Source organism: Chrysemys picta, chromosome 2, assembly GCF_011386835.1.
Source record: "Chrysemys picta bellii isolate R12L10 chromosome 2, ASM1138683v2, whole genome shotgun sequence".
Classification (NCBI taxonomy): domain Eukaryota; kingdom Metazoa; phylum Chordata; order Testudines; family Emydidae; genus Chrysemys; species Chrysemys picta.
The window spans coordinates 112,166,867-112,194,002 of NC_088792.1; the positions used below are offsets into that span (position 1 = coordinate 112,166,867).

At 41.1% G+C, this 27,136-nt stretch overlaps 1 protein-coding gene across 8 annotated transcripts in view; it reads left to right on the forward strand.

Moving 5' to 3' along the window:
* The window catches only part of RPRD1A (regulation of nuclear pre-mRNA domain containing 1A), a 71,280-nt gene that overhangs the window by 18,835 nt on the left and 25,309 nt on the right, over positions 1 to 27,136 (forward strand). For 4 of the 8 annotated variants that reach the window (XM_005296557.4, XM_065583994.1, XM_042842251.2 and 1 more), the window contains exons 2-6: positions 4,136 to 4,265; positions 5,333 to 5,439; positions 5,531 to 5,625; positions 7,248 to 7,374; positions 7,472 to 7,647. In XM_005296557.4, coding sequence (XP_005296614.1) covers positions 4,136 to 4,265; positions 5,333 to 5,439; positions 5,531 to 5,625; positions 7,248 to 7,374; positions 7,472 to 7,647 — 635 coding nt within the window. Of the gene's footprint in view, positions 1 to 4,135; positions 4,266 to 5,332; positions 5,440 to 5,530; positions 5,626 to 7,247; positions 7,375 to 7,471; positions 7,648 to 11,912; positions 12,008 to 27,136 lie in introns of those variants that run through there. The other 4 variants (XM_024106200.3, XM_042842259.2, XM_065583995.1 and 1 more) reach the window with 2 other exon arrangements.

Here is a 27,136-nt window from a genome sequence, read left to right on the forward strand (position 1 = left end):
TGGTAGCTCACCAGGCCATTCCACTCATAGATGTGCTGTTCAGCCATTATATGTTTGAATATCTTCACTTCATACATTGCAGGTTTCCCACTGGCAGCTTTGAATATCATCTCCTTTTGTCAGTCAGGCACCACAGGAACGGTTATGTTCTCCAAAACGTGGAAGGCCTGAAATGATAGAAAAAGCCTTTGTAGCAACTGACAGATCTCCCCTTCCCCACAAGTAGTTATGCAATTTTTAGAAAACAAAAAACAGCTTTGAATTTTTAACTTACCAGTGTCTCAGTATTACTGTCATTGTAATTAACCAGTCTCTGTTCAGGGAGCATCTGTGGTCGGAAGCATCCCTTTCACAGTATATTGAAGTTCAGTTTGGAAATGTAACCCTTTGTCCTTGGAATTCCACAAGAATTTTTTCTGTGCTCCTGCAGTGAGCTGTTTGAGACAATAACTCTGTGTCTTGTCCTATTCCAGGCCCCTCGACCTCTAGTGACTGCAGAACCGCAGCAGCTCGCCCACTGTATAATACAAGCCTGGCTCAGCATACTGTCAAGGACTGTTCCAAGAGGAAGTATTTCTGTGATGAACTTATGATTGAAATTCTGGATAGGGTCCACAAGCAGGTCCAGTACCAAAAACAGAGGGACTTGCGGCTAGAGGCGAGGCATAGTGAGAGTCAAGAGGAAAGGCTGAGGCGGGCTGCACAGCTTGAAAACGGTTTCAGTGCAGGAGCAGGCATTTGTTTCACTGTTCCTCGAACAGGAGCAGTGGCTAAAGGAGGAAGACAGAGGTCAGCAGAGAGAACAGTTTGAGTTGCTGATGTCAATAATGGCTGAAAGAGTACTGACTCCTGCTGCATCACCCACATTACAGCCTCAGACCCCTGGGCAGTATCCTGGGATTTAGTCCAGAACCAGTTTGAAAAACTTCATGACTGTGTAGCCTATGCAGTCATGCCCCAATAGCGACTGGGCCGGGCAACTTGGACCAATGCGGTCCTCCATATCGACCTCCTTCCTGTGGATGCCTCCACCCCACTCGTGCGGCAAGAAGGGAAAGGAAACCTGGGGGCCAGGGGTAGGGGGGTTTTGTACATAGTTTGATTATTTGCGGTTTTTCATGCCCTTTTTTCCTCCCCTGTTTGGTTCTGTTGTTACTAGGGTGTTGGTGTAGCAGTGTCAGCTGATCTGCCTGGCAATGGGTGGATATTGTAGTTTCCCAAGACATCTTTATAAATAAAGATTTCTGTGTCATTAGGAGAGTTTATTTCGATCACTGTCATGTTGTACAATGTGTTTTTAAAATAACAAAGGTAAACACATGATCAAGGACAATTAGAAATTAGTAAGCAAATGCCATTCCTTTATACAATCCTCACTTCAGTCCCTTCTTTGTATTACTCCTGGGGAAATTCTGTGTACAATATTTTAAACTTTGGCATATTTTATTTGTTAAAATAACACTATATAATCACACCAGTTTGTTATTTTAGTAATTTATTTCAACATACTTGTTAGCAATGTCTAGCAATACAGACACCAAAAAAAAGTCCCCAAAAGTAGTGTTAAAGAAAGCCCTATCACAATCCACTTCCTGTTTCTTTGCCCCCTCCCCCACAGAGTCCAACCCGGGGGCCAGACACCCTCTCCCCCAGAGCCCAGGGATCCAGAGGGAGAAACAGCCTTATGCTGGATCCCGGGTTTGTATGAAGTTTCCTGCACGCCATCTCCTTCGTTCGGGGTGTGCAGGGAACTGCAGCTGTCCGGACCCCTCCAGTTCTCTCTTCTCTTCCTCCCTGCCCCAAGTCTTCCATTTGCAAACTGGGGAGCAAGACTTGGCTGGGTCCAGCTGCTCTGCAGCCCATTTCTGCAAGGGAAAAAGGAAATTCTGCACAGAACATTCATTCTGTGCAAATTCTGCATTGCACAGTGGTGCTGAATAGAAATCTGTCTACTTTCTGCCTGAGTAGACTGGTTCAGTGGCTCTTCTCTGTCATAGGTCCATTCAGAAGGAAATGGCTCACCTCTGGCTTCACAAAGATTGTGAAGAGCACAGCAAGCTACAGTAATGTGAACAGCATTGGTGACTTGCGCATCCAAATGGGTCTGTAGATATCTCCAACAAGGATTTCAGTCTACCAAAAGCACATTCAGCAACCATTCTGCACCTGCTGAGAGTGTAATTAAGCAGTATTTTTCCAGGGCTTCCTGAATCAGGGTATGGTCCCATATGCCAAGGCAAAAAGGGCCATGCGGGGATCCCTAAAATAATGGTGGGGTCAGTAATTCTATTGATAATGTCATTTGATGGGAATAATGTTCCAGCCTGTCCATGAATCTAGACTCCCACTCATCACAAAACCCTGGCATCATGAACTTTCCCAGTGCAGCCCATGTTCACATTCATAAATGGACCTCTGGGGTCCATGAGGGCCTGTATAGCAATTGTGTAGTGCCCTTTGTGGTTTGTGCTCGTGCTCCCTGAGGAGGGCAAACTAGGGGCACATGAGTTCCATCAGTGGCCCCAGTGCAGGTTGGAAATCCCATTCTCTCAAATGCAGTTACTTCATGAATATTTTTTTAAACCACATGCCTGATTGCCACAGAAACCTCCACCACCACTTTACCCACAGTTGACTTCCCAGCCTTAAACTGGTTGGCAATGGACCTGTAGCAGTCTGGGGTAGCCAGCTTCCGGACGATTATAGCAACCTGCTTTTGGATTGGCATGAGTGGCCTCATGCATGTTTTTACACTAGAGGATTGGGGCAAGCTGTTCAGAAAGCTCCAGAAATGTAGTTTTCTTCATGTGAAAGTGCTTAACCACAGCTTGTCATGATAGGTCACCATGACCACGTGATCCCCTCAGCCTGCGCTTGTGGCCCTGTATCAGAAGTGCAGGTCTACTTAGGGGGCATGAGTGACTGTACTGAGTGTCATGAGCTCCATCAGCCAGTTGGAGTCTGCCATGCTTGGATACTCTGCTGCCGCCTCTTCCTGCTCTATCAGGTGGCTTTGGTGGGTCAGAAGATGCCACCAAAATATCCACCACCATTTCTCTCAAGCTCTGCCCATTTCCCAACACAGAAGGGAAAGTGCAAGCAAGAGAACTTCTTCTAAAGGCACTGCCTCCATGTTGCTGGTTCCAGTAGCTGGGGGTGCATGGACCAAAATGATTGCTTGGCAGGATGTGTTGGCGGGCTGTTTAAATTTCCTATAACATGCAGTGTAGACAGTCAAACTTTCTCACAGTATGCCAATGTCAGGGATAGACCAGCCACATTTCAGAAGGGTGTTTGAGAGTCTGGTATATGGCTGATTTCACCTGGGTCTATGTGCTGCACTGTTGACATCAGAGCCCCAGGTTCAAGCCTGGGTTAGAAAAACCTTAATGTCCGGGTAACAATCATTGTAAACACTCAAGTCCTGGGTTCTGTAACCCAGGGTCTGCTGATTGGAGTCCCATTAACCCTGGGCTTATATTGCAGCGTAGACGTACCCTGAAGCGATTTTGAAAATGTTACCCTAAGATTATAGCTACAAGATCATATTAAGGTTGCTTTGGTGATTCATAATGTCTTTTTTAAAATACACATTGCGCTTTTAAATTTTAAATTAAAATATGTAAGGTTCTGTGTGTGGAAAGAAGAATTTGGGGGACTAAGTGTTGCGCTGTGGAGGAGAGACTGGGTTGATGAGTGTGGTGGGTAGGGACAGTGTGTGTGTGCTGAAGTAGCAGATGAATGTGGTAGTGTGAGAGGGGGCAGAAAGAGGTCAGAGTAAATTGTGGATTGGCAAAATGTGAATGTCCAAACTTCAAATTAGTTGTGCTGGGCCTGTACTTAAAATGGCAGCGGGGCATGGCGGACTGCTATGACTTGCTGTCTCTGGGTTTTAAAGGCTGAAATTTATGAAGACCAATTTTTTATAAAAAGTTGCTTTGATTATTTTGTATTAATAGCATGAGGTGCTAATAGAAATAGTGAACTTTGTATTTTTAAATAACATTTATATCTGTTTTTATCCTCTACATAAGAGATGTACGAAGAAACTCAACTGAATGTTAACCTGCAAAATTAGTTTTATACTACTAACTACTTTGGATTGTTGCATCTTTTTTTTTTTTTCTTTTATTAGCAAAACCAAATAGGAAGTTGACATTCCTATACCTGGCCAACGATGTCATTCAGAACAGCAAAAGGAAAGGACCAGAATTTACAAAAGACTTTGCACCAGTTATAGTTGAGGCCTTTAAGCATGTTTCAAGGTACAGTAAACTGTAATGTGGGCATTGTCTTTTTAACTATTATTAAACCTGTGTGAGGCATTTTCCTTCCAGAACACTTCATTTGTTCTGTCTGGCTCAGCAGCTTTCATGCATCCTGATTAAAGGAAACACCCTATCCTCAATTTCTTCCCTGCACCTCTTAGTTTAAAAGCTCCTTTGATCTTGCATGTCAATCTTCTTTAGCATATGCCCAGTGGTACTGGAACACTGTTAATAGTGTGGGTGCTGAAAGCCAGCCCCCTTACCCTTATTTGTGGCCCTCGGACCGGGAGCAGGGCCTTGTCTCTGGGATGCAGGGACCTAGAAGGGGTAAGTGGCCTGAGGCTGGGGCTGGGAGCCTGGGCGCAGGAGGGACGGCAGCTGGGACCCCGCATATAGCCTAGGGGTACTGCAGCACCCCCCACACCATAGTTCCTGTGCCTATGCGTGCACCTCAATCAGAATAAAGTTTATTAGCCTGATAATCATCTTTTCACATTGGAAGACTGTCGGTTGTGTTTGTCTTTTGTGTTAGGTCGAGGGTAAATGTTTTTTTCATTCATTCTAGTTATTGTATGTTACAATAATTCTTTATTCCTTAATGATACAGGTCTAGCATATGATTTCTCTGAATGCAATCCACCTATTTAGCACTTAAACTAGAAAGCGTATCTGTAGATGAATCTTTTGCATCTTCTTATGTAATAGGACTTCATTGTAAAAAAGATGAAATGCTAATTAATAGAATAAGGGCGAAACTGATCTATCATGTTTCACTAGGTTTAAAGGCACTGTGAAGCATTCAGTGATTGAAGTAGGTTGGTGGGCTAGTAGGCATGGCCTTTATTTCAGTGTGATGTACTGTGAGGTGACTTTGAACAAGTCAAAACCTCCTTTACCCTTTCTGCAAATGAGGATCTTTATCTCACAGAGGTGTTGGGAGCTTTAATTCTTCGATATTTGTAAAATACTTCAGATTCTTGGATGCAAGATTATACAGGCTGAATTGTTTATTACTGGGTTGCACTCTACCATTTTTATTGGTGATTTTACTATTTCCCCCACAGTGAGTCTGATGAGAGTTGTAAGAAGCACCTTGGCCGAGTGCTCTCTATTTGGGAAGAAAGGGCTGTTTATGAAAATGATGTATTGGAACAACTTAGGCAAGCTTTGTGTAAGTATTCTGAGTGTATGTGTGTTTCAGTCTCTTTAAATAAATGTATTGTTTCCTGAACTGATTTTTAGGTCTCTACTTTGACTTTTAGATGGTGACAGAAAGGCCAGGAAGCGTACATTTGAACAGATAAAAGTTGATGAAAATAACTGTTCAGCACAAAGTTCTCCAAGTGACCCTCCACAGGTAGAAGTCTCTTGTGTTCATAAACTTTTATCATTTCATAAGGTTTGGGATATGTTTAAAAATAAACCCTTCAGTCACTGAGTAATACAGAACCAACTCGGCATTGAGTCCCATTTTAAGGGCCAAATTAACACTAAAAGCTAGAAAGCTGATTAAAGATGGCTTTATGCAACCTTTATTCTTCCCCAATCCTTGGATTATCATGAGCAAAACAGCCCCTGGTGTAACTTGGGGAAGCCCCAGTGCTGCTCTCAACTATGCTGGCTGCAGAGGCCTCCCATAGGGAAGGACTGCTGTGCACTCCAACTCTACTTCAGGCACGTACTTATATTAGAGTGGTTCATAGGTATCAAGTGGGTTATACCAGATTTATGCTTCCAGAGTCTTCTGCCATGCTGATGGAATCTTTATTGCCCTCTTTGGAGCTGGTTTATGGTCTTTGTGGTTCTCCAGTGGTGTAAAGGAACCTCTCTGGGGCAGAGGTACTGGCCCTTAAAGTGTTGTTACAAGTAAATCTCTAAATTTTGGGGGGAGGTGGGGGATTAATTGAAGATTTACGATTCCTTTAATTTGTATTTTACAATACTCATTACAACAATCTGTTGTGTACTTCTCACTTTTAGGGGTACTGAAATATCTTTCTTAGTTACAATACTTCTATATCTTGGCTACAAACTACATCAGTATCTTAGCATTTTATAATTTTAGCAAATTTGACACTTTTTAAAAAACATTTTTAAATTGTAGTGTTTTTATATACATTTTTAAAATACCAAAAATGTTTGGCTTTCAAAGTTAATAGTGAAGAAATAAACATAAGATAGGACTATTGTAAATGTAAAATATTGATTATACAATTATATCAAATTATTATCCATAACAATGTAATATTTAACACAGTTTATTTTACTCTATATGCAAGGACTTTCATAATTTACATACTTGTCACTATGTTGTGCGTATGGCTTTTTGTTATGTCACTTTCTCTTCCCAGAGGGTTTTTATAGTTATAACTGGGGATGCCAGAACAGTAAAGTGTGTGTGTGGTTTTTTTGTTAAGAACAGGGCTTTGGAGATAATCAAAATTTAGTACACCCTATTGCAGCAAATAATTTCTTTTTATTACTTTGATTTAAGCTCAACTTCATGAATATGCTACCATTGAAATTACGGCTATGCTTTTATGGTATGATGTGCCTACCCGGGAAAGTTAAGAAAAAAGTAATTTAATATGTTGCACTTAATTTAAACAATTTAAAAGTACAGAGTAAAAATGAAGAATACCCCCAGGTAGTCATTACCAATAAACCTTGTACTTCATATTTAAAAGTTGTCCTATTGCAAGAATTTAAAGGAAAATGAGACCCTTTTTAGCAGGAGGATCATTCTTAACATTTGGAACATTGCAGTGCTGCTCCATGGGGAATTAATTAAAGCTGTTATGTTGACATTTTATCTCTTTTGGGTCAGGGAGGGAAGACGTTGGTAATGCTGACTTTGGCAAAGTAGTTTTTAGATCGATACTGTCAAATCGCATCCCATAAACTCATTGTGAAATGATGCTGACATTCTGTATCAGGATTTGATGACTAAACCAGTTCTAAGGCTGTGTGCTTTTTCAGACTACAGATCTCATTAGAGCATTACAAGAACTAGAAAATGCAGCCTCTGGGGATGCAGCAGTTCATCAGAGGATAGCTTCATTGCCTGTAGAGGTCCAAGATGTGTCCTTACTAGACAGAATAACAGGTGAGAGGTGGGGATGCAGTAACTGAAATGTGAGCATGAGAGAGCCTGACAAGATTTTGTAATGTATTGCTATTTTTTTTCTTTACTTGTCTTTTAGATAAGGAATCTGGAGAACAGCTTTCCAAGATGGTAGATGATGCTTGTATGGTACTGGCGGATTACAATGGCAGGTTGGCGGCTGAAATAGATGATAGAAAACAATTAACTCGAATGTTATCAGACTTTCTGCGATGTCAAAAAGAAGTCCTTGCAGAAAAAGAGCATAAGTTGGAAGTGCGTAATATTTTGTTCAGTTAGTCCATGTTCTTCATGAAATTAATGGTTGTTATAAATGTTTAGATGGTTTAAACTTTCTCTCAAAGGTAAATATTAGGTGCCCGCTTCTAGCACATGACTAGCAGGAATTTCCTAGCTTCAAAATTCTAAAACCAGTAAGCCACTTACACATTAGGTGGTATGTTGAGGGAAAGTTCTCCCTCTATTTCTAGCTCACTTCCTTTTTTTACCTCTGATATTGAAAAAGTTCTTTTGGTTATTGTTTTACGCTTGGTCTTCACTGAAAAGCTATGTTGGTGTAGTTATTTTGGTTGGGGTGTTTAAAAAAAAAAAAACCACATTGTTGACTGGCATAGCTATGCCAACAAAAGCCCTGGTGTAAACACAGCTATGTCAACAGGTGGTTCTACTGTTGTAGCCTTCAGTGGTTGCTTTTTCTAAGCTCTGTTCACAGCTTTCTTTTTTGTGGGGGGGCTTATCTAAGTTTAACAGAGCTTTCTTATCTGCATTGTTCAAACAAAATAATTTGCTACATGGGATCTGGGAGCTTAACTCTTCACCCAGCTAAGGTCTTGCTTGATTTTTCTGTTCTGAAATAAGATTTCATTATTGCTTGAATTTTTAAGGTATCAATCACTGTAGTACTGAATTACTACATTACATAATTTAATGATGTATCATAATTTCATATAAAGAGCCATGTTTTCCTCCCATCCCTCAGAAGTGCATAATGTTTTGGGGGAAAATGTCCAGCACTTTAAATTTAGTGATTACTGCTTTGAGGTGCCCCAGCTGTCTAAGATGTTTTAAGATGGATTGTGAGTTAGCTGATTGTGTGATCTACATCCAAGTGTTGCTGCAAGCGCTCTTGTCCCAGAGTTACCTTTGTTGGACTGACCAGAAGCTTTCATTCAGTCCAGCAAGTTAACATGAAAGATTACAAAGCACAAGTCTTAAAGTGCTTCAAAATCTAGCACAGCTGTCATAATTTCCAATGTTACCTACTTTGACACAAGGTCCAATAAGATTGGCCATACAGTTTTTCTTCAGCACCACCCATGAGGCCAAGTACCCATCTTAGTATCCAGAGTGAGTTGAGGTTTTGACATAAAGGATCTGCATACATCCTTACAAGTGCTCCATGCTTTCTCTCAATGCAGGTCAAGGTCTGCATCTGGAGAAGCCACTCAACTCCAAAAAAAAGAACAGGAGTACTTGTGGCACCGTAGAGACTAACAAATTTATTAGAGCATAAGCTTTCGTGGACTACAGCCCGTCCACGAAAGCTTATGCTCTAATAAATTTGTTAGTCTCTACGGTGCCACAAGTACTCCTGTTCTTCTTTTTGCGGATACAGACTAACACGGCTGCTACTCTGAAACCTATCAACTCCAAAAGTTAACTGTGTCTGTCCTAGACTTCTGCCTTTGACTTGTATGTGACTGACTTAGACCTTCTGTTACTCAGTCCCTTAAAAATGGGGGTGGATGAGTCAGACCCATGGGTCCTGTCCACAACTTGACTTGATGAATCTCTTGGGATTTGACTTTGGTTTTATTAGTGATGTATGACCCATAATTTCTGGCCATCTAAAACTTTGTCTCGAAGGCTAGCCCACTTGAAAGTTCCAGTGCTCTAGCCGCACTTGGTATCTGTGCCCCATATATTAAGACACTTGGTGTTCTTGCTGTCTGGGAATGATTCTGTCTCACCTAGAAGTGGTCACTCTGCATCTGATGAATGTTTATGTGCATATAGCAAGACATGCATATAGTATTGTATGTGTCCAATTTTTTTATACTGGACAGTGCTTCCAATTCACTGCTGTCTTCTAGGCTGCTGTCACACCAGCATGAATTTATAAAAATACCTAACCATTGCAACAATATATCCAAGAAGATGAGAGTAAATATTTTCGCCTGTTTGGATGCTTGACTTATGAAGTATGTCTCGTGGAAGAAATGAAAGAATTTGGCTGCAAGTCCCAGCTTTTAAGGGACCATTGGGGTCAAAGTAATCCTGTTTGACACAGTTTGTATTAGTTTGCAGTGTTTTGGACTTGTATGACAGGGGAAGGATTTAACAAAAGATTTTAGTTATCAAGAACCAAGCTGGAAATCTCAGCTCTTATGGCGCCAATAGTATTCATGGTATCCATGGCACGCTTTCACCTGAGAACCTCAGTATACTTTGAAGGATCAGTGAACAAAAAAACCCTTTTCATCCTAATCTGAGGACAAACACCCATCATGCTGCTGTTGATTTGGTGGGGTCCTAAGACACATTTCCCACATGACTACTTTATCTGACGTGGAAGAGCACTACTGCAATTAGGCCATGCTACTATATAATAGACCCTTGTGATGGAGCCATTCACCAGAGAGTCATGAGAAGTTTTCGTGTGGACACCCCAGAAAGACTCACCACACGCTTTAAATAGTCAGTGGTTTGTTGCACCAGAAAATACATTGGGACTACAGTTGTGAATAGATATCTTTGTTTTGTTGGGAAATATCTTGGCTATCAAAAGGAATGGGAAGAAGCATACAAAGATCTTGACCAAACTCAATAGATTATACATCTTGCCACATTTGATCTCTCAGAACCAGGGAATTTCTGCGTCCCAATCTAAGGTCTCATTCTGTTATGGCTCCTGACAAAGTAGAGCTGTGTTAAGTCCTTGTAATTGCTCATGAGTCAGTCTGAGCCTTTAACTTTAAATGCCAATGATATTTGGTCTGGTGTGAACAAGTTTGCCAGGATCTTCTGCCTGGTCTCATGCAAAATATCTTCTTTAATTATAGACCGAGTTTGCAAGTTTATACGCTGTTCTGTTTTTCTTTACACTCGTAAAATGTAGCCCACTTTTTGTTCAGTTGCTATAGTAATCTGTTTTTCTATAAAGTGCTATTAAAAAATCCCTGGTTTCACAAGATGTTCAGTTTGTAAAGACTTTTTTTGAGCCACTGACTTTATATATAAACTCAAACTTCTTATGGAAAACATTATGGACCAAGATTTTTTTTTTTTTAAATAGCAGTCTAAAGTTACTCTTATCTCCTCATTCAAACACTTAAGAGGCCTGAGTTTCAAAAAGCATCATCACCCAACATCTGTTGATTTCAGTGGAGCTGCTGGATGCTAAGCAATCCTTAAAATAATCAAGCAACATATTTAAGTGCCCGAGCATGCATTTACATGATAGATCAAGATGTTTTCAAGAGAACTTGTACGTATGGCTAGCTGACTGAATTTCTTGTTGTTTCTCAGATGCCAAGGTGTAGTTAGAATATGCACGTTATCTGTAGTCCGCTTCCAATCAGTTCCCGTCAAAGAGCTTCGTAATGCAGCTGCACAGAGTTTCTGCCTGTGCATATAAATCACTGTTGCTTGGACTCAGCGTTGCGTCTTGAGTTTGGATTTGTCATAACTGTCTAAAAGGACTTGTTTCCAAGCTTATAGATTCTCAGGTAAGTATGTATGTTTGAGATGTTTCTAGAACAGGGTTTGTTTGGTTTTTACCCTTCAAACTTAAGGTTTTTTTGTATCCTCACCATTGTGAGGCTTTGAAATTCGACAGCTGTATTTTGCTTTTTGTAGCCAGTTATTGCTACTGCACAGTCTTTTGATAAAAATCCTGAAGCTTATAGTCTTTAGAAGGAGATGATGACTATATTTTACAAAAGTGAAAACTTACCTCTTGCTTACAGAAAGTACATTTATAACATCACTTTCCTTGCAGAGTTTTGGGGTGTTATGTTTTATATAATTTCTATCTGGTTACTTGCGGACATGTAAAAAGAGTAAGGGGCTATATTCTCAGCAGGAACGGATGCATGCCATCTGTTGCTGAAGTGGTTTGTTAGCATTAGAATTTGAAAGTCTGGGGAATTCCTGCTAGCCATAAACTGGAGGATAGGTTTAAATGTATGAATCTCTTATCTTTTGAAGAGAACTACAGGTAAGTTTCTTTCACTTAAGAACAATATAGCCTTGTTTTGCATGAGTATATCTACCTTTTCTAAATAACAGGATTTATAATGGGTATTTCTCTAAATTAACAGCTTGTTAAAATCAAGGTACAGTATGCATCAAAATTAAAACTTGATAAATGAATGTTGACAACTGGTAAATTTATATTGGTCATGTGTATTTGTATCAAAAGCTAACCGAGTTGTTTGTTAAGGTGACTGTCATAACACCACTATAGGTAAGTAGTGTTGTTTATAGCTTTAAGTATGATTTCTTTAACATCTATCTAGCTTCTGTTGCAGGTGGTGGACATGGACGTATCTCCTAATGATGTCACCATCCATTAGTACACACATCCTGCTAAAAATAAATATCAAAATCAAAATCCTGTATTGTCTCTCGTTTTTGAAAATTGAAAAGATATTACTTTAGTAACTGCTTATATCAAAATGTTCCCTTTGCCTTTTCACTGATACTTTCCATTGTTTCACAAACCACAACCTGTCTTTTATACCTGAAGCAGAAAATAAGTGTTTGTTCTCCCTGGAGATCAGAAGCTACAAATTTTAATCTGCTAGAATGAAATATGCAGCAGCTGCGAAGCTAGCATTCATTTTCAATAAATTCAACATCTTAAAGCCCTTGGTCTTGTTAAAAACACTTAATGTGGAACCCTTAACCAGAGAAGTCAGCAGTTTGACTTATAGTGAAGTTGTAATTTTAACAAAAAAGCTGTGCAAGTAATGCCATTATTATTTTTTACTGCCAGTAACTTGGTGGGCATGTTAGGTTACATCCCAATGGGATGTGATACAACTTGCAGCATGTGTCCTTCACATGTACAATAGTGAATTTTCCCCCTTGTCTTCTCCATCTATCTTTTACACTTGGTGTTTTGATAGCATAGACATCAAGTATTTCAAGGCCCTATTCTGTATTCCCCTTAAAACAAGCACACTTTCTTTCCCTTCCTCTTCTGCAAGAAGTCATTTTGCAGAACATTCAGAAAACTAGTGACTACTGCTATTTATTTTTCCCCAAGAAACTTTTATCTTCATATAAAGAACAAAACACAGGATGAGATACCGGTTAATCTGCTGACTCAGTCAGTGCAGCTTGAGCTGAATCATATTTTCTGGTTGTATATAACTTTTTAGTAGCGTGGTCTGTTTCTAGAAAATCTGTAAAACAGTGTTTATCAGATGGGGTTGCTGCAAACAAATCCATGGTGAAGGCTGTGGATGACAGAAATGAAAAGGCTTGACAAAAACAAAAAATAACAATCTTCATTGCCCAAACTTACAAACCACTGCATTCAGTTGTTTGTGGAGTAAATCTCTCTCCTCAATTTTACTTCAGGACTGCTCCGAATATCTTTTAGTTTGGTATGTTAATGAGAAACCCTGATATTGTTAGTAGTCATTGCTTACTAAATGCTCCAGTTTCATTAACTTATAGCATCAGTGCTACCTCTTTGAATTTGGGAAGGCTAACAGAATGTTCCCACTTTCTAATAATTGAGGAATAAATAAACAAAAAAGTTAAAATGGCCTTTGACCAGCTTTTTCATAAATCCTGTTACCAGCCCTTTTTAGCTTGTACTTCTTTAAAAAAAAAAAAAAAAATTCACTCACCTTAACTTTAAGATTAGTTTAGTATTCTGTCATTGCCTTGCTCTATGAGAATAACGGCTTGTAATAGGTGCACATTTGTTTTATCAGGGGGCCTTGTGTAAGGAAGATGTCTAAAGTGATTACCCTTAAGCATATGAGTAGCTTGGAACATTATGCCCTATATAGACAGTCCTGTGTACACTACAAAATTGCCAGAGTCATGAAACAGTTCATAGTAATTTTTATACTGCTTCAGATAATTTAGTTGTGCCATATGGCATGAATGGTGCATAACTCTTCTGAAAACACTTGTTGAAAAACCTAGTTTCAACAATTGTTTTTGAATATTAGCTGATATGTTTTCAAGAACTGGTCACAAACTACTTCCAAGACACTGCCTATCCTGTAGTGTAGCCAGAGACGTGTGTGCAGTTGTGTAAGCCCCTGCACTCAACTGTTTTCTTTCACATGGGCAAATTTGTGTATAAATGGATAAATTTAAAACTATAGCATGTGGTTAGGATTGATTTGCAAATTGAACCTTAAGTGTGACCCATAGAAGGTTGAACTACTGCACTGTAATGTCACTAGCAAATCAGTTGTTTGAGAAGACACTTTTTCTTTCATTATAAGGTCTTTTTTTCCAGGTGTTTTTACTGATTCAGGAATGCCATGACTTTTCTCACCTCCACATATGAATCTTTACAAGCTAGCATAGTATTGCTTGGTTGCCTGGAGTTGAGGTGTGTGATGCAGGGCCAGGGAAGGTTTTCCTTTTTTGCCTGTTCCCACAGACTACAAAATAAGATTGGCAAAATTGAGATCCCAGTAGAAAATATTGTGGGATTAAAGAGAAATCAAGAGAATTAAATGTGAAAGTTCTAGGTAGTTAGTGAATACATAATAGCAATTTTTGTATAGTTCTTTTTTAACATATTCATGCTCAAATAGTTATAAATCATAGATTAAACAAATTACCAACAATGGGGACTGTTGTGTAAATAGGCATTTCCTTCTCTAAAATAAGTATTTTGAATAGTTCTCCACATCTTGTTTATGGATCTCAAGCTTCTAGTTTATGGTAGCCTTTGAGTTTTCTTTAGTGTTTGGTTTAAAAAGGACTTTCTTAAAAAATGGCAGTTGTATGTGGCCCATGAAGAGGCATAATATGACTTCATCATCCGTTCCTCGCTAATTGACAGTGATTAGCTCTGTAATCCTTGAACTGCTTTAGTAGGAAAGTGAATTTTGAATAGTCTACTGTTTTTAAAGATGTTATTTCAAATCAAGACTCAAATCACTAAATTTAAAGTTTTTTTTTTTCTATTTGAGAAGCATGACTTTTGGGGAAGCTCCTGATTTTTAACCACTTCCATCTAGTTGAGGCTTCTATTCAAGTTGCTCTTCTCTTGCATTAGACAAGATTTTATGTTCAGGGCCAGCTGAGTATTCCTCATTTTATATATTTGTCCTGATTATATTCATAAAATACCTCTGCACAGGCACTCCCATTTTTAATCCTGATCTGTCTCATGGATAGGTATGTCCATTTCCTTGAGTTCTGTGCCTTCTAGAAGCTCTTCTTAAATAATTTAAGATCAACTTGTTTGTAAACAAGACTTCTCTTCCCAAAAGGATGTTCTTCACTGCCTCATTCATTTGGATGTTATGGGGAAGCAGCAAAACATCTAAAGGCACTTCAGAATTTGTAAAATCAATGAAATGGTGCCACCTTTTGAAAGAGAGGCATCAATAAGCAATCTGCACTAGCATATCACTAGTCAGACCACTTCTGGTGCAGAACTTTCCTAGATCCAATTTGCGTGGGTTTGAAATAAGATTATAATAAAAGTGACACTAAAAATCTTCTCATTCTTATTAAGGTGGCAAGGAGTACTTGCCTCTATATACAGAATAATTCCCTTCTCTACAGAACTCACTTAAGTGCTGACTTTTTTTGTAAATGTGAACTCAGTATAATGCTTCTGATGTTTCTATCAGCTGTAGCGGTTCTGGGATCAAGCCTTATATTTCATTTCTGTTGTGTGAGCAACAGTAGTAGCTACACGGCTAGTGCCTCTTCCTTGTCGATAGGACAAATTTTTTTTTGGTTGGTTGGTAAACTACAAGACCTGGAAGATACACTGGGCACAGACATACTCAGTCATTTTATCACTTGTCTGACCATCTGTACACTTGAAATAGGCCAGGGATTCATGTGTTCAGGGCCTCCAGCCTGAACTATTGAAATCTTCTCTACCTGCATCTGGATATGAAATTTGTGAAGAAATTCTATAATGCAGAGAGACCTATCTGCTGAGCTAAAAAGAGAATATACACCTTCATTTTTTCCACTACAGGGAGTCTTAGTTCTTTAAAAGTGAATTGTTCCCTTTCTTGCGCTCCTACAGTAATGGCTGCATTTAATTATTTTAAATTAATTCTACCTTTTTCACTGGCAAGATCAGGTCTTCAGTTTAAACCTCTTCCTTGGAAGACTTCAGTATTTTTTTTTCTTTTTGATGGACTAGATTGAAACTAGACTTTCTGTTCTCCAAACCCTAGAGAAGGATGGTCCAGTGGTTAGAGCATTGGCCTGGGACACAGGAGACCCAGGTTTAATTCTGTGCTCTGCTACAGTCTTCTTGTGTGACCTTGGGCAAACAATTTAAGTTCTCTGCCTCAGTTCCCCATGTGTAACACGGGGATAATAGTGCTTCTCTGTCTCACTGGGTTGTTGAGGATAAGTAGGTTATATATTACACTTCCATTTACAGCTCATAAAGGGTTAATCGGTTGTTAGAGTCTAACAGCAATAGGTTTCTTACCATGACTTACAACCATCTATACTACTTTTGCCTCATGTCAGTAACATGCTTATAAAATCTATGTAATCATTTGTTTATCCTTTATAAACAACTTATAAATTGAACCTTGGCCCAGGTATGAAGTATAATCAATAGTCATATTAAAATGACTGAATTCCTCAGATACTATGATAATGTGGGCCATCAGTATATAAAACCCTCAATTGAAAACTCATTAGATTAGACCTTCAGCAAAAATAGGATCTGATATTTCTAATATTTAAGTGGTAAAAATGAAGCCAGCTTTAGAATAGAAGGATGCGCTGGGGCCTAAAACACAGGACTTGAATATACAGAGACATGGGTTTAAATCTTGGCTTTAATACAGTCATGCATTGAGAGCTCTGGCAAGTCATTGTGCTGTCTGAGGGTATGTCTATACTACAGTCAAGGGGCATGATTTGAAGCTGAGTAGACAAGACTTAAGCTAGCTTTAATAACCGGCTGGCATGGGTATTGGAGCAGTGAAACCATGACAATGCTAGCTGCCTGAGTAATTGCTCCAGGTTCTGGATGGATTTGCATCACATGTGCTGCTGTGGCTTCACTGCTCCAGTACCTGAATTAGCTGGATTAAACCTAGCTCAGGTATGTCCATTTGAGCTGTAGTCATACCCATAACTGCAATACAGACATAGCCTACACCTCATTCTTCTCTCTAAAACAAGGATACATCTCTACCATAATTATCTATCATTGAAAGGAGTGGTATAGGGTAACCTTCCCCCCCGCCCCAACTTTATTTCTTTGCAGTTCACATTTTTAAAGAAACCTTCTTTGTCTGTTTACAGACAATGGTAGGATCAAATTTAGAGTCACATCTGAACTTTTACATTGTGGCTTGACTATAGCCTTTAGGAAAAGTCCCATAGTGTATTTTAAATATGTTCACATTATTCCACTATCTGCACTAGATTGGGATGCTTGTATTAATCTATATAAAGGTGCCTCAGTACTAAGAAACTAAGTGAGGGCAGTGGTCTGTTACGTATATCTGAGACCTGCTACTGCTGTGTGGTGAGGCTTTTAAACAGATTATTCCTGGCTGCTGTAAGCCAAAAGCTTGAGATCCCTAAACCAAAGTGAGTGGATCTGTCTCATACATCTTCAGAAGAACAACATTTTCAGGTATGTAATGTAATGGATTATTTTTGTATATACTTTGAAAACTGAAGTGACAGCATTTTTTTTTTCTTGGAGTTGATATGAGGACTTCCTTTTTGCTGGCATTACTCAGATGCACTGGTTAGTCAAAATACATTGCAATAAGCATATAAACTGGGTTGAGGGACAATGGGAAACTTCAATTTAATGTTCTAATTACAATCTAAAGAGCATAGTTTTAACTATCTAAAATGATTCTGTTACATGCTGTTAAGATCACTATCACTTTCAGTAAACATTTCGCTCATTCATAAAGAAAACATCACACATGAGTGCTTACTTTAGATTCTGCATCTAGAATCTAATTTTTGTTGAAAATAGTGCTTCAGCAGATCTGATCTGTTTTGGTCATATCTGCTAACTAATAAAAAAAAAATAGTGGCCTCATTTTAGAGGTACTGAGAACCTACAGTGACTGATGTCAGTGGGAGCCATCTGTGATTACTACCTTAAAATGAGGCCACACATTTCTGTAAGTCTTTTTTGCCTATGCAGAAATAATACTGCTCCTGTTGAGTAAACTGGAATTTTTTCTGGTACTTACATCAATAGAATTGTTAATCAACGTCCAATTGCAGTCCCTTGTGCAACCTGACATTAAATGACAACTTCCCTTCACTTTCTCTCCCAATTAAAATTTGTGCTGTGTATTTCGTTACACCTGTGTTGCTGGAAAGGCTATAGAATTTCATAGGTGTAACAGATGGCTTAATTTGAGAATCAGTTGCAAAATATAATTATTGGTAGTCATGTGCTGCCCTAGCTTAACGATATTATATGAGCTGGAAAGAACACAACTTTTGTTGATAAGCTTATTTCACAGGAGCAGAAATTGAACTATTTTTTTCAAATGTTCTAAAAACTTTTGGGAAGAGATCAAACCTGGAAAACTTCAATCCAAAAATTGAAAGTTGCCATATGAGAAGTGAAATGGGAATTTCTGCAGCTTTAGTGGTTTGTGATGCTTCTGTTACAATAGGAATATTAGTACATGTTTTTTGGTGGGGGGAGAGACTGTTTTAAACACCTCTCTCCAATTATTGCCTTTTCTTGGGCTGAAACTCAAAAGATTACACTTAAAAGTTGTTGTTTTCCTGCAACCATACGATTTAGAAACACTTTAAGTAGAACCTCAGATTCATGCAGAAGTTTTATAGGACTACCAAAAAGGTAATGAATCTGTGACAGCTCAGTCTGACCCATGCATGTAATTAGACTATTAATGTTAATTTGGACACACTGGAATTGTATTGCACCAGAAAACACTGCATATGTCATGTGTGAACTGGATGCTTGGAAGGGCTCAGCAGAGAGCCTGATAAATCTACTGGCCCTTCCAGTGTCAGTTGAAACTTGATGGGAAAAGGAGATACTAGAACTTCTTGCTTTTGCTTTACCCTCTTTAGCCTGTGTGTCATTGAAAGATATGAGGCAGGTTTGATAACATTTCTCTGCCTCAGCCATCCCGTTCAAATGTAGTGTACACTTGTAGTGTTAATGGCATACAAAATATGATTTTCACATAGAAGCTAGATATGTGCATAATCAGTTAACTGCACCAATACATTTATACAGTGATGCAGGACTACCAAAGCCTTGCTAAGCCCTTTCCCTTCTATCAGGCTTGACAGCCCTCTCTCATTCCCTCTTCCAGTGTCCACCAGTTCCTGGAGGAAGTTGTATTTGTAATGCATATTTAGTCATTTTGACAGTTGTCATACTCGTGCTTCAGCAGACACTTTTTCTTGTCTTTTAAGAGACTTGATGCAAACTTGTTAAGATTGACAACTTAAATGCACATGCATAAGGAAAAAGAAAAAGCGAATACACTAACTCCTCACTTAGTCGTCCCGGTTAATATTATTTCGTTGTTACGTTGCTGATCAATTAGAGAACATGCTCGTTTAAAGTTGCGCAGTGCTCCCTTATAATGTTGTTTGGCAGCCGCCTTCTTTTTCCACCACTTGCAGAAAGAGCAGCCTGTTGCAGCTGGCTGGTGGGGGCTTGGAACCAGGGTGGACCGGCAGCCCCCCTATCAGCTCCCCACTCCCCTAAGTTCCCTGTGCGGCAGCTGCCCAGAAGGCTAGCAATTGCCAGCAGTTCAGCTGTCCCTCCCGCCACTGCCATGTGCTGCTCCAGCCCTTTGCCTTGGAGCTGCTCCCAGGAGCCTCCTGTTTGCTGTGCGGGGGCTGGGGGAGGGGTGCTAATGTCCTCCCCCCCTGCTCCTGCCCCCCACTTACCCCATCGCCATAGAATGGGGGGGGGGGAGGAGACATGACAGGGCTCAGGACGAAGGGAGCTTGCTAGCAGTAGCTGCTGTCTCAACTGAATGATCTACTTAAAAAGGCAATGTACTTAGAGTGCGGTCAGCGTACTTAAAGGGGCAGTGCGCATCTCTGTCTGTCTGCCATGCTGTCTCCCCTCCCTCCATTTGTGCTGCCTTGTAGAGTGAGGCTACATTAACAACAATGTGTTAATCCTTGAGGACTCAGACGAGTGCTAGTTCATCATTCAGCACTAAGGCATTCCCTGGGAAATACTCCACCCTCTGACTCCACCACCTCAACCAAGCTTCACAATCATCATTGCAGAGTACAGTATTAAATTTCCCTGGAGCCTAACCCCCCCTATTTACATTAATTCTTATGGGGAAATTGGATTGGCTTAACATCGTTTTTCTTAGTCGCATTTCTTACTACAATGTTAAGTGAGGAGTTACTGTATATGAATCTTAGGTATGTTGCATAGCATATACAGTAAGGAATATTTAATAGCATGTTACATGTGCAATTTGCATAAATATTAATGTGAACATTGTCTCCATGTGTCTAAAATTTCAATTTTAAGATTTGTTAATCTGAATGCAAAAACTAGATTAATTTAGGTGACGACATAATCTCTGGAATCCAGTGAAAAAATCAAATTAAGTTTTCTGCTTATAGTCATGTTTTAAAAACCAATTCCTCTTTCCCCCCATTACCATGTAGGTGGGGGGAAGTAATTAAGTTGTATCATGAGAGGAAATGTGATAATTAGTATTATCAAAGTAACAAATTTAACCTTGAATTATCGTTAAAAGCAAATTCTGGAGCTAAGGAACTCCCTGCCAAATAGTTAAAATACTGGGACTATTCACAGAAGTCTTCCATGGGTTCTCAATTCAGGCTGGTGCATACAGGGACAGCTGTCTCTAATTTAACTAGGACCAAATCTATGCAGGATTTTGTAAATCAAAAAACACCACTTTGAATCACATTCAAACAGGTACCTAGTACAGGCCATGACATGTCATGTCCTTCACACAGGACATACCACAAACTAAGCAGGAAGATGCTGTCAGCACTAGTTGAAGTTGTGTGAGAGAAAAATAAGGTAGAGCATTGCAATAATCTAATCAAAGTGACAAATTCATGGAGCAGTGGCACAAGAACTCCAGTGGCGAGAAGATATAATCCCTCTCCCAGCTACCAGTAAGGAAGATAGACACTCATTTCTCCTGGATGTCCTGGTGTCATGAGGAGCCTACCCAAAAAACTGACCTTATATCCACACTTGAGGGAGCTGATGTAACTTGTCATAGCTGAAGGATGTCTCTCTCCAGCTCACCATTCTGAGCTCCGTTTTAGCAGGACTGATCTTAAGATCTAGGTCACCAGAACACATGGCATCCTCTAGCTGCAAGGAAAAGCAAATTTAGAAGAAATGGGCAATCTAAATACTGGAACGGGTTGCAATGTGGTCCATTGCCTCTACACCTTGACATGCATCCAAAGGACCAGTGACAAATTAGAAACAATGGAACCCTAAGCCTGTGAGTGTGCTTGGTGCAGATGAACGGCTATCTAATAATAGCAGTTGGGTGCACTGTAGGATTTGAAAGGGAGAATGAGCTATTTGAGCTTAACTCTTCACTATTGCTGCCATGACCTATAGCTGAGTCATCAATACCTCATGGTCAGTGATATGAAAGAGACTGTTAGCCTATCCAGCAGTAACCATGGACACCTGAATATTGTCCTAGAAGAGACTCTGGGCAGACTGTATTCAGGATCTACAACTATATCCAAATCGAAAGGAGTTGAAATCCCAAAGCTTTCAGATGGTGCCACAGCTGCCTTAGAGCAAGCTTATGCTTCCTCTCCCCTTCCCCTCCCCCCCCCCCCCAATTAAAAGTCAGATTATTGCTTAGGCCTATTACTAAAAATCCTATGTTGAACTGGCACCTTGTCTTTCCAAACTGAAGTGTTCCCAACAAGAAGACTTCCAAAATAACTTTCCAACAGATCTAGACCCTCAGTGAGATCAACTCAGCTCTTTCGGTTGTTCGGTATATAAATCTACCACAGAAATAGAGTTCATTTCAAATACTGTGTCTTTTCCCCCAGATCGTTCTGTTGGTTGAGACTGGAAATTCTGATGAAATCAAAGAAAATGTGGCTGAGGGATGTAAAAACAACTTGACATCTGAAATTCTTTCCTATGGCTAATTGAACTGTATCCCTGGTGCTTTAGCCTCCTGCATTCTCTTGCAGGTTGTGTGTGTCTACATGACCTAAGAAAATAGAGGAAAAAGAGAATGTAAGGAGCTATTGTAGTGACAAGTGAGGAGAAAGGATGGCTATCCCTTACAAGATCTTCACATATGCTGTGATATTCCCTTAAACTCAGTCAAGTTGCCTATTGATTGGGGGTGAACCAATGGAAGAAGTTCTTTGGCCTAAAGAATAGCACTGGCCTCTCTCTGGAGGAGTTAATGTGCTAGTCAAGACAAGAGTGTGGTCTTATCTTCTCTCTCCCGCACTCCAAAATCTTCAATTGCAGTCCAAAAGTAAGAACCAGAGTATGTACATCTGCATGTGTTCAGCCAAGAACCACATAGGACACTCCCCTAATTCTGAGAGCAGTTAAATCCTGAGTTAGTCTACATTGTATGGTTGTCTGTATGGAAGTTAGTTTCCCACATTATCATCTAGGGAACTCTACCATTATGGCAGATGAGCTTGGGGATCTCAGTCATGAAAAGAAAATCACAAAGGGGTGGCCTGTGTACAATCTACTGGGACTTGCGCACTAAGTGGATATCCTCAACCACACTCCATTTGGGAATTTGTGTATTCCAGGGGTTCTCAAATTTCATTGCATCATGCCCCACTTCTTGGGTGGGGGGGCCAAAGCCCAAGCCTCACCATTCTGAGCAGGGGGCCTGCTGCCTGGGGCTGAAGCCCTCGGGCTTTGGCTTCAGCCCTGTGCAGTGAGTCTCAGGCTTCAGCCGTGGGCCCCAGAAAGTCTAAGCCAGCCCTGGCATCCCCATTCAAAGGGGGTTGCGACCCCCACTTTGGGGTCGCAACCCACAGTTTGAGAACCACTGGTATATTCCTTTATGGGTGTATCTATCAAAGATAATTAGACATATATCCACCAGTTAAGCTGTCCCCTTGAGAAGAATCTTTGGTACTCTTTTCCCTAATTTAAAAAAAAAATTAAAATCTAGATCCCTTTACAGCTATTGCTCTAGAATATCAAAGCATGATAACTGAACCCTAAGGCTATATTTGCAGTAGCCATTTTATTCTTCACTGGTGCTAGCAATGTGAGGGTGGAGAGAGGGAATGTTAGTGTACAGTGCCTGCAGGCATTTGTACAATTGTGCCATCTAATTTTGCTCAGAGATGGTCTAGATAACATGGTGGTGAAATCATGGTGCTATACTCCCACCATTGGTAGCGCCTCTAGAACTGTAGCTACTGGAGAGACCCCTAAAATTGCTAGCCCAGAGACCTTAACGTGTTGAGCTTCTCTCTCTAGCTGTTTGTGTTTTTTGTTCAGCTTTACCACCTCCTTGCATCTTCCCTGTGACAGGGGAGCTCTTAATGTTCACTGTGAAAACAAACTCCTAAAAGTTGAACAGGATTTGGACTCTTAACGGTATGTGATATTAATACAAAAGTAACTATACCTTTTGTAATGTAATCACCTGAGATGTCTGAGGCCTAAAATACTTTATACACACAGCTCCTTTCTAGTACTAATTCTAATGAAAAAATGGAAGCACAGTTACAGGCCATAAGCTGTTTCACACCAATGGGAGCTTTTGTTAATCTTTCTAGGTTTCATTCCTATTACAGGCAGAAATAGTGTCCCCCTTTTCTGATCAACAAGCTCCTCGTGTGCAGTTTCTTCAGCAATATCAAATTCCATTATTTGATAGCTTAGATTTGCTGCCCGTGTGTGTGAAATTGGTCATTTGCTAAACTGTTTTTAGCTTGCCTATGTGGCAAAGAAAATCTTAATGGCTTAATTTTTCCTGATTTATATTCAATTTAAAAAAATACAATTGCGGAAGTGAAGGGTTTGTAGGCTAGGACCCAGCAACAGACTAGTTCTTTCTTTTTATGAGAATGAATGACTGGGAAGAAAAACAAGCTGCAGCTTTTCTTAAGTAGTAAACTTAGCATAACATCAGTCCCTGGCCAGATATACTGCTTGGGTGCTTCCTGTGGACCAGACTAGCCCACCTTCACAAGCCCTATTGTCCCTAAATCGTTGCCACATTTGGCCCCAAGCCATTATCCTTAATCAAAGATTATTGCCCTCAGCAACATCATCAATTTTTGTGTTGTGAAATTGAATGTTGGGGGCAAGTCCCCACCCATTTGGGCTTGTCTGTTGCTTTGCTGAAGTTAATTTGAGGGTGGAGAGATGAGAAAATGGCACTTTCCTTTTAAATCTGTAGCTGAATTTGGAGTGATGGTAACTGCTGCTAGGAGAGCAGAAAGCCTCTTTTATATTTAGAAAAAGGCCCAAACTATTTGAAGTGACTCCAGTGAGACCAAGATTAGATTTAGGCCTAAATGTCGAATACACAAAATTCATTGTAAGCTTCAGTCACCCTAAACACTATCAAAAATTGTTTTCCTGTGACTATCCAGTGAAATGTACGTGGATTTTGGGCTGCTTGGTTCCAGGCTAATAGCTAAACCATGGCTTGAGGGCTTTGATGCCCCAAGGCTTGGTGTGGGTAGTGGAAGTTAAATGGGGCACTAGCTGCTTTAGGTTGCAGATATATTGCAGGAGAGAGGGTAGAATCCTCAAGAGCACCTAATCCCATTTTCAAAAGTGATTTAGCTACTTTTGAGCCTAAGTTCCATTGACTTTTAGTGAAACTTTGGTTCCTAAGGGCTAGATCTTAGGCGTTGCAACTGTTAACTTCTAGGGCCCTGCCACCTAGTTGGATTCTTAGCCCTGAGTTAGGGACCCAGGCTCCCCATATGATGTCTGGAAAGCATTAGACACCTCTGAGATCCTCAGAAGCCAGCAAGCTGAATGGGAAGCCACCTAAGTTAACCAGGAACAAAATATAGGGAAAAGGGCAGGGCTTATGACCTAGACCCTCAAAGGTATTTAGGTCCCTAACTCCCATTGATCTAGGCCTTAAGTGTCTCCCCTGCTTGGGACTCTCAGCTGTAAACCCTCTCTTGAAGTTAGATGTGACTTACTTTAGGCACTTTTCTGGCCTGGTGGCTAGGGCATTCACATGGCATGTAGGAGACCCAGGTTTGATTCCCAATTTGAACTCAAGTCTGTCATAGATGAAGTAAATGCCCTAACTGAGCACTGGGCTGCAGTGTGACGGTCTCTCCGAGCCATGAATATTTAATTATTTATACAAAGTAGAACAGCTTCAACAGGAGAGATTGAGAGACCCACCCCAGGCTATGCACTAGCCCAGGGGTGGGAAAACTTTTTGGCCCAAGAGCCACATCTGGGTGGGAAAATTGTAGGCAGGGGCAGGGGGTTGGAGTGCGGGAGAGGGTGTGGTGTGCAGGAAGGGGCTCAGGGAAGAGGGTTGGGGTGCAGGAGGGGTGCAGCAGGGGGCTCAGGGCAGAGAGTTGGGGTGTAGGAGGGGTTCCAGGTGCAGGTGCCGCTTACCTGGAGTGGCTCCGGGGTGGCAGTGACATGCACCGGGGCCAGGGCAGGCTCCCTCCCTGCCTGCCTGCCCTGGCCCCGCACCGCTTCCGGAAGTGGCCGGCACCACATCCCTGGGGGTAGAGGGCTGCATATGCTGCCCTCGCCTATGGGTACTTCCCCCGAAGCGCCCATTGGCTGCGGTTCCCCGTTCCTGGCCAGGCGAGTGCAGCACACAGAGCCCTCTGCCCCCCTCTCCCTTCCTCCCCCAGGGGCCACAGGGACGTGGTGCTGGCCACTTCCGGGAGCAGCGTGGGGCCACGGGGGTGGCAATCCTGCGGGCCGAATGCGGCCCGTGGGCCGTAATTTGCCCACCCCTTGCACTAGTCCAATGCTTAGTGCACTCATCCAGGAAGTGGGAAACCTGGCTTCAAGTACCTGCTCCAAAGTGGGAATTCAACTCTGAGTCTCCCACAGTTCAAAGGAAGGTCAAAACTGTTGGGCTACTGGATATTCTGGGCCATTCCCTCTTGTGCAAGGCATCATCCAGTAGTTGTACTGTAAGAGCATCTATGGGTTTGTCTACACTACCAAGTTTTGTTGACAAAACTTATGTCAACACCCAAAAGTTGACAAAACAAAAATTGCCAAAATGTTCACGCTTGCTCCCTCTGTCGACAGATCTTGTCCACATTGTGGACACCATCATCGATAGGGTGAGCGATGCACCGTGGGTATGTATCCCACAGTGCAGTGTTGTGGGAAGGAAGAGCTGATCGCTGCTCATCTTGGGATTCTCTCGGGATTCTCCCACGGCCCCCTCAGCTGCTTAGAGCAGCATCATGAGTAGTTCTGTGAGTTCTCCCTGTTGAGGAATGGCAAAGCAGCACAAGTCTGTTCCCCTCCCCCTGCAGCAGCAGTCTGCCTGCTGCTGTGTTCCTAGTGCAGGGCAGAACAGGAGCATTCCAATGATTTGCTCTCTGTTTGCTCCCCAAATGGAGCAGCACACACATTTTTCTGGAGGGGCATATGCCTGCATGGCAGCAGAGATCAAAACAGTGAGTAGAGCACTCAGGGCAGCCATTGTGGGATGCTGACGGAAGCTAGTTCTGTCGACAAAACAATCCGCAGTGTCTACACTGGCTCTTTGTCAAGAATAAAGGGAGGGTAAAAGAGACACATCTCTCGTAGGGGTGGAAGCTTTTTGTCGTCAAAACTGGGCGTTTTTTGCGACAAAAGTCCCATTGTCGTGTGTACGCTCTTGCTGTTTTGTTGCCAAAAGGCAGTTTTTGGCAACAAAACTTGGTAGTATAGACAAGGCCTATGACAGCTGGTGCCAGAGGCAGTGGAATGCCTGGTTTTAAAACTATGTTGCTTTGCCTTGTGCTAGGGCTCTGAGCAGCTATTCAGCTTTGAGGTGGCATCAGGATTTAGGTGGCTAATGCATATGTCTACTGGTAGAAATTTAGGGTGCCTACATGGTTAGGTAGCAGCTGAGCAGTGGGTTTGAGAATATCAGTGGTGCATAAATAGCTCTTTAGATCCAGTCTTAAGCCTTTTTTGTAAATGAGATGTAGGCACCTCTGAAAATATTATCCTTGTATTGTAAAGAGGGTCAGTGGATAAAGACCTAACTTTAGCTACATGTGGAGGAAACTGCTTCTCTTCCCCAGCCCTTCTCCACTTATAAAACAAACCCTCTACTCAGTCTTAGATAAATTAAGCCTCTAGGGGACTGATAGGGTCTTATCTGCATCAGACCAGGTATTTTTGCCACCAAGTCCCTCATGAGGTAGAAGATAACTAACTGTAGGCCAGCTCTTCCATCATGGAGATGATACAATTATTGCCAGGGTTTGGGTCACAAATGCATTCTGACTAAAAAGATACTGCTGTAGTGGAGTGTGTGAGGACCTGCAACAATGAAGCTTTCAGTCTGCTGCTCGGCGTGTAGCCTGATGGGCG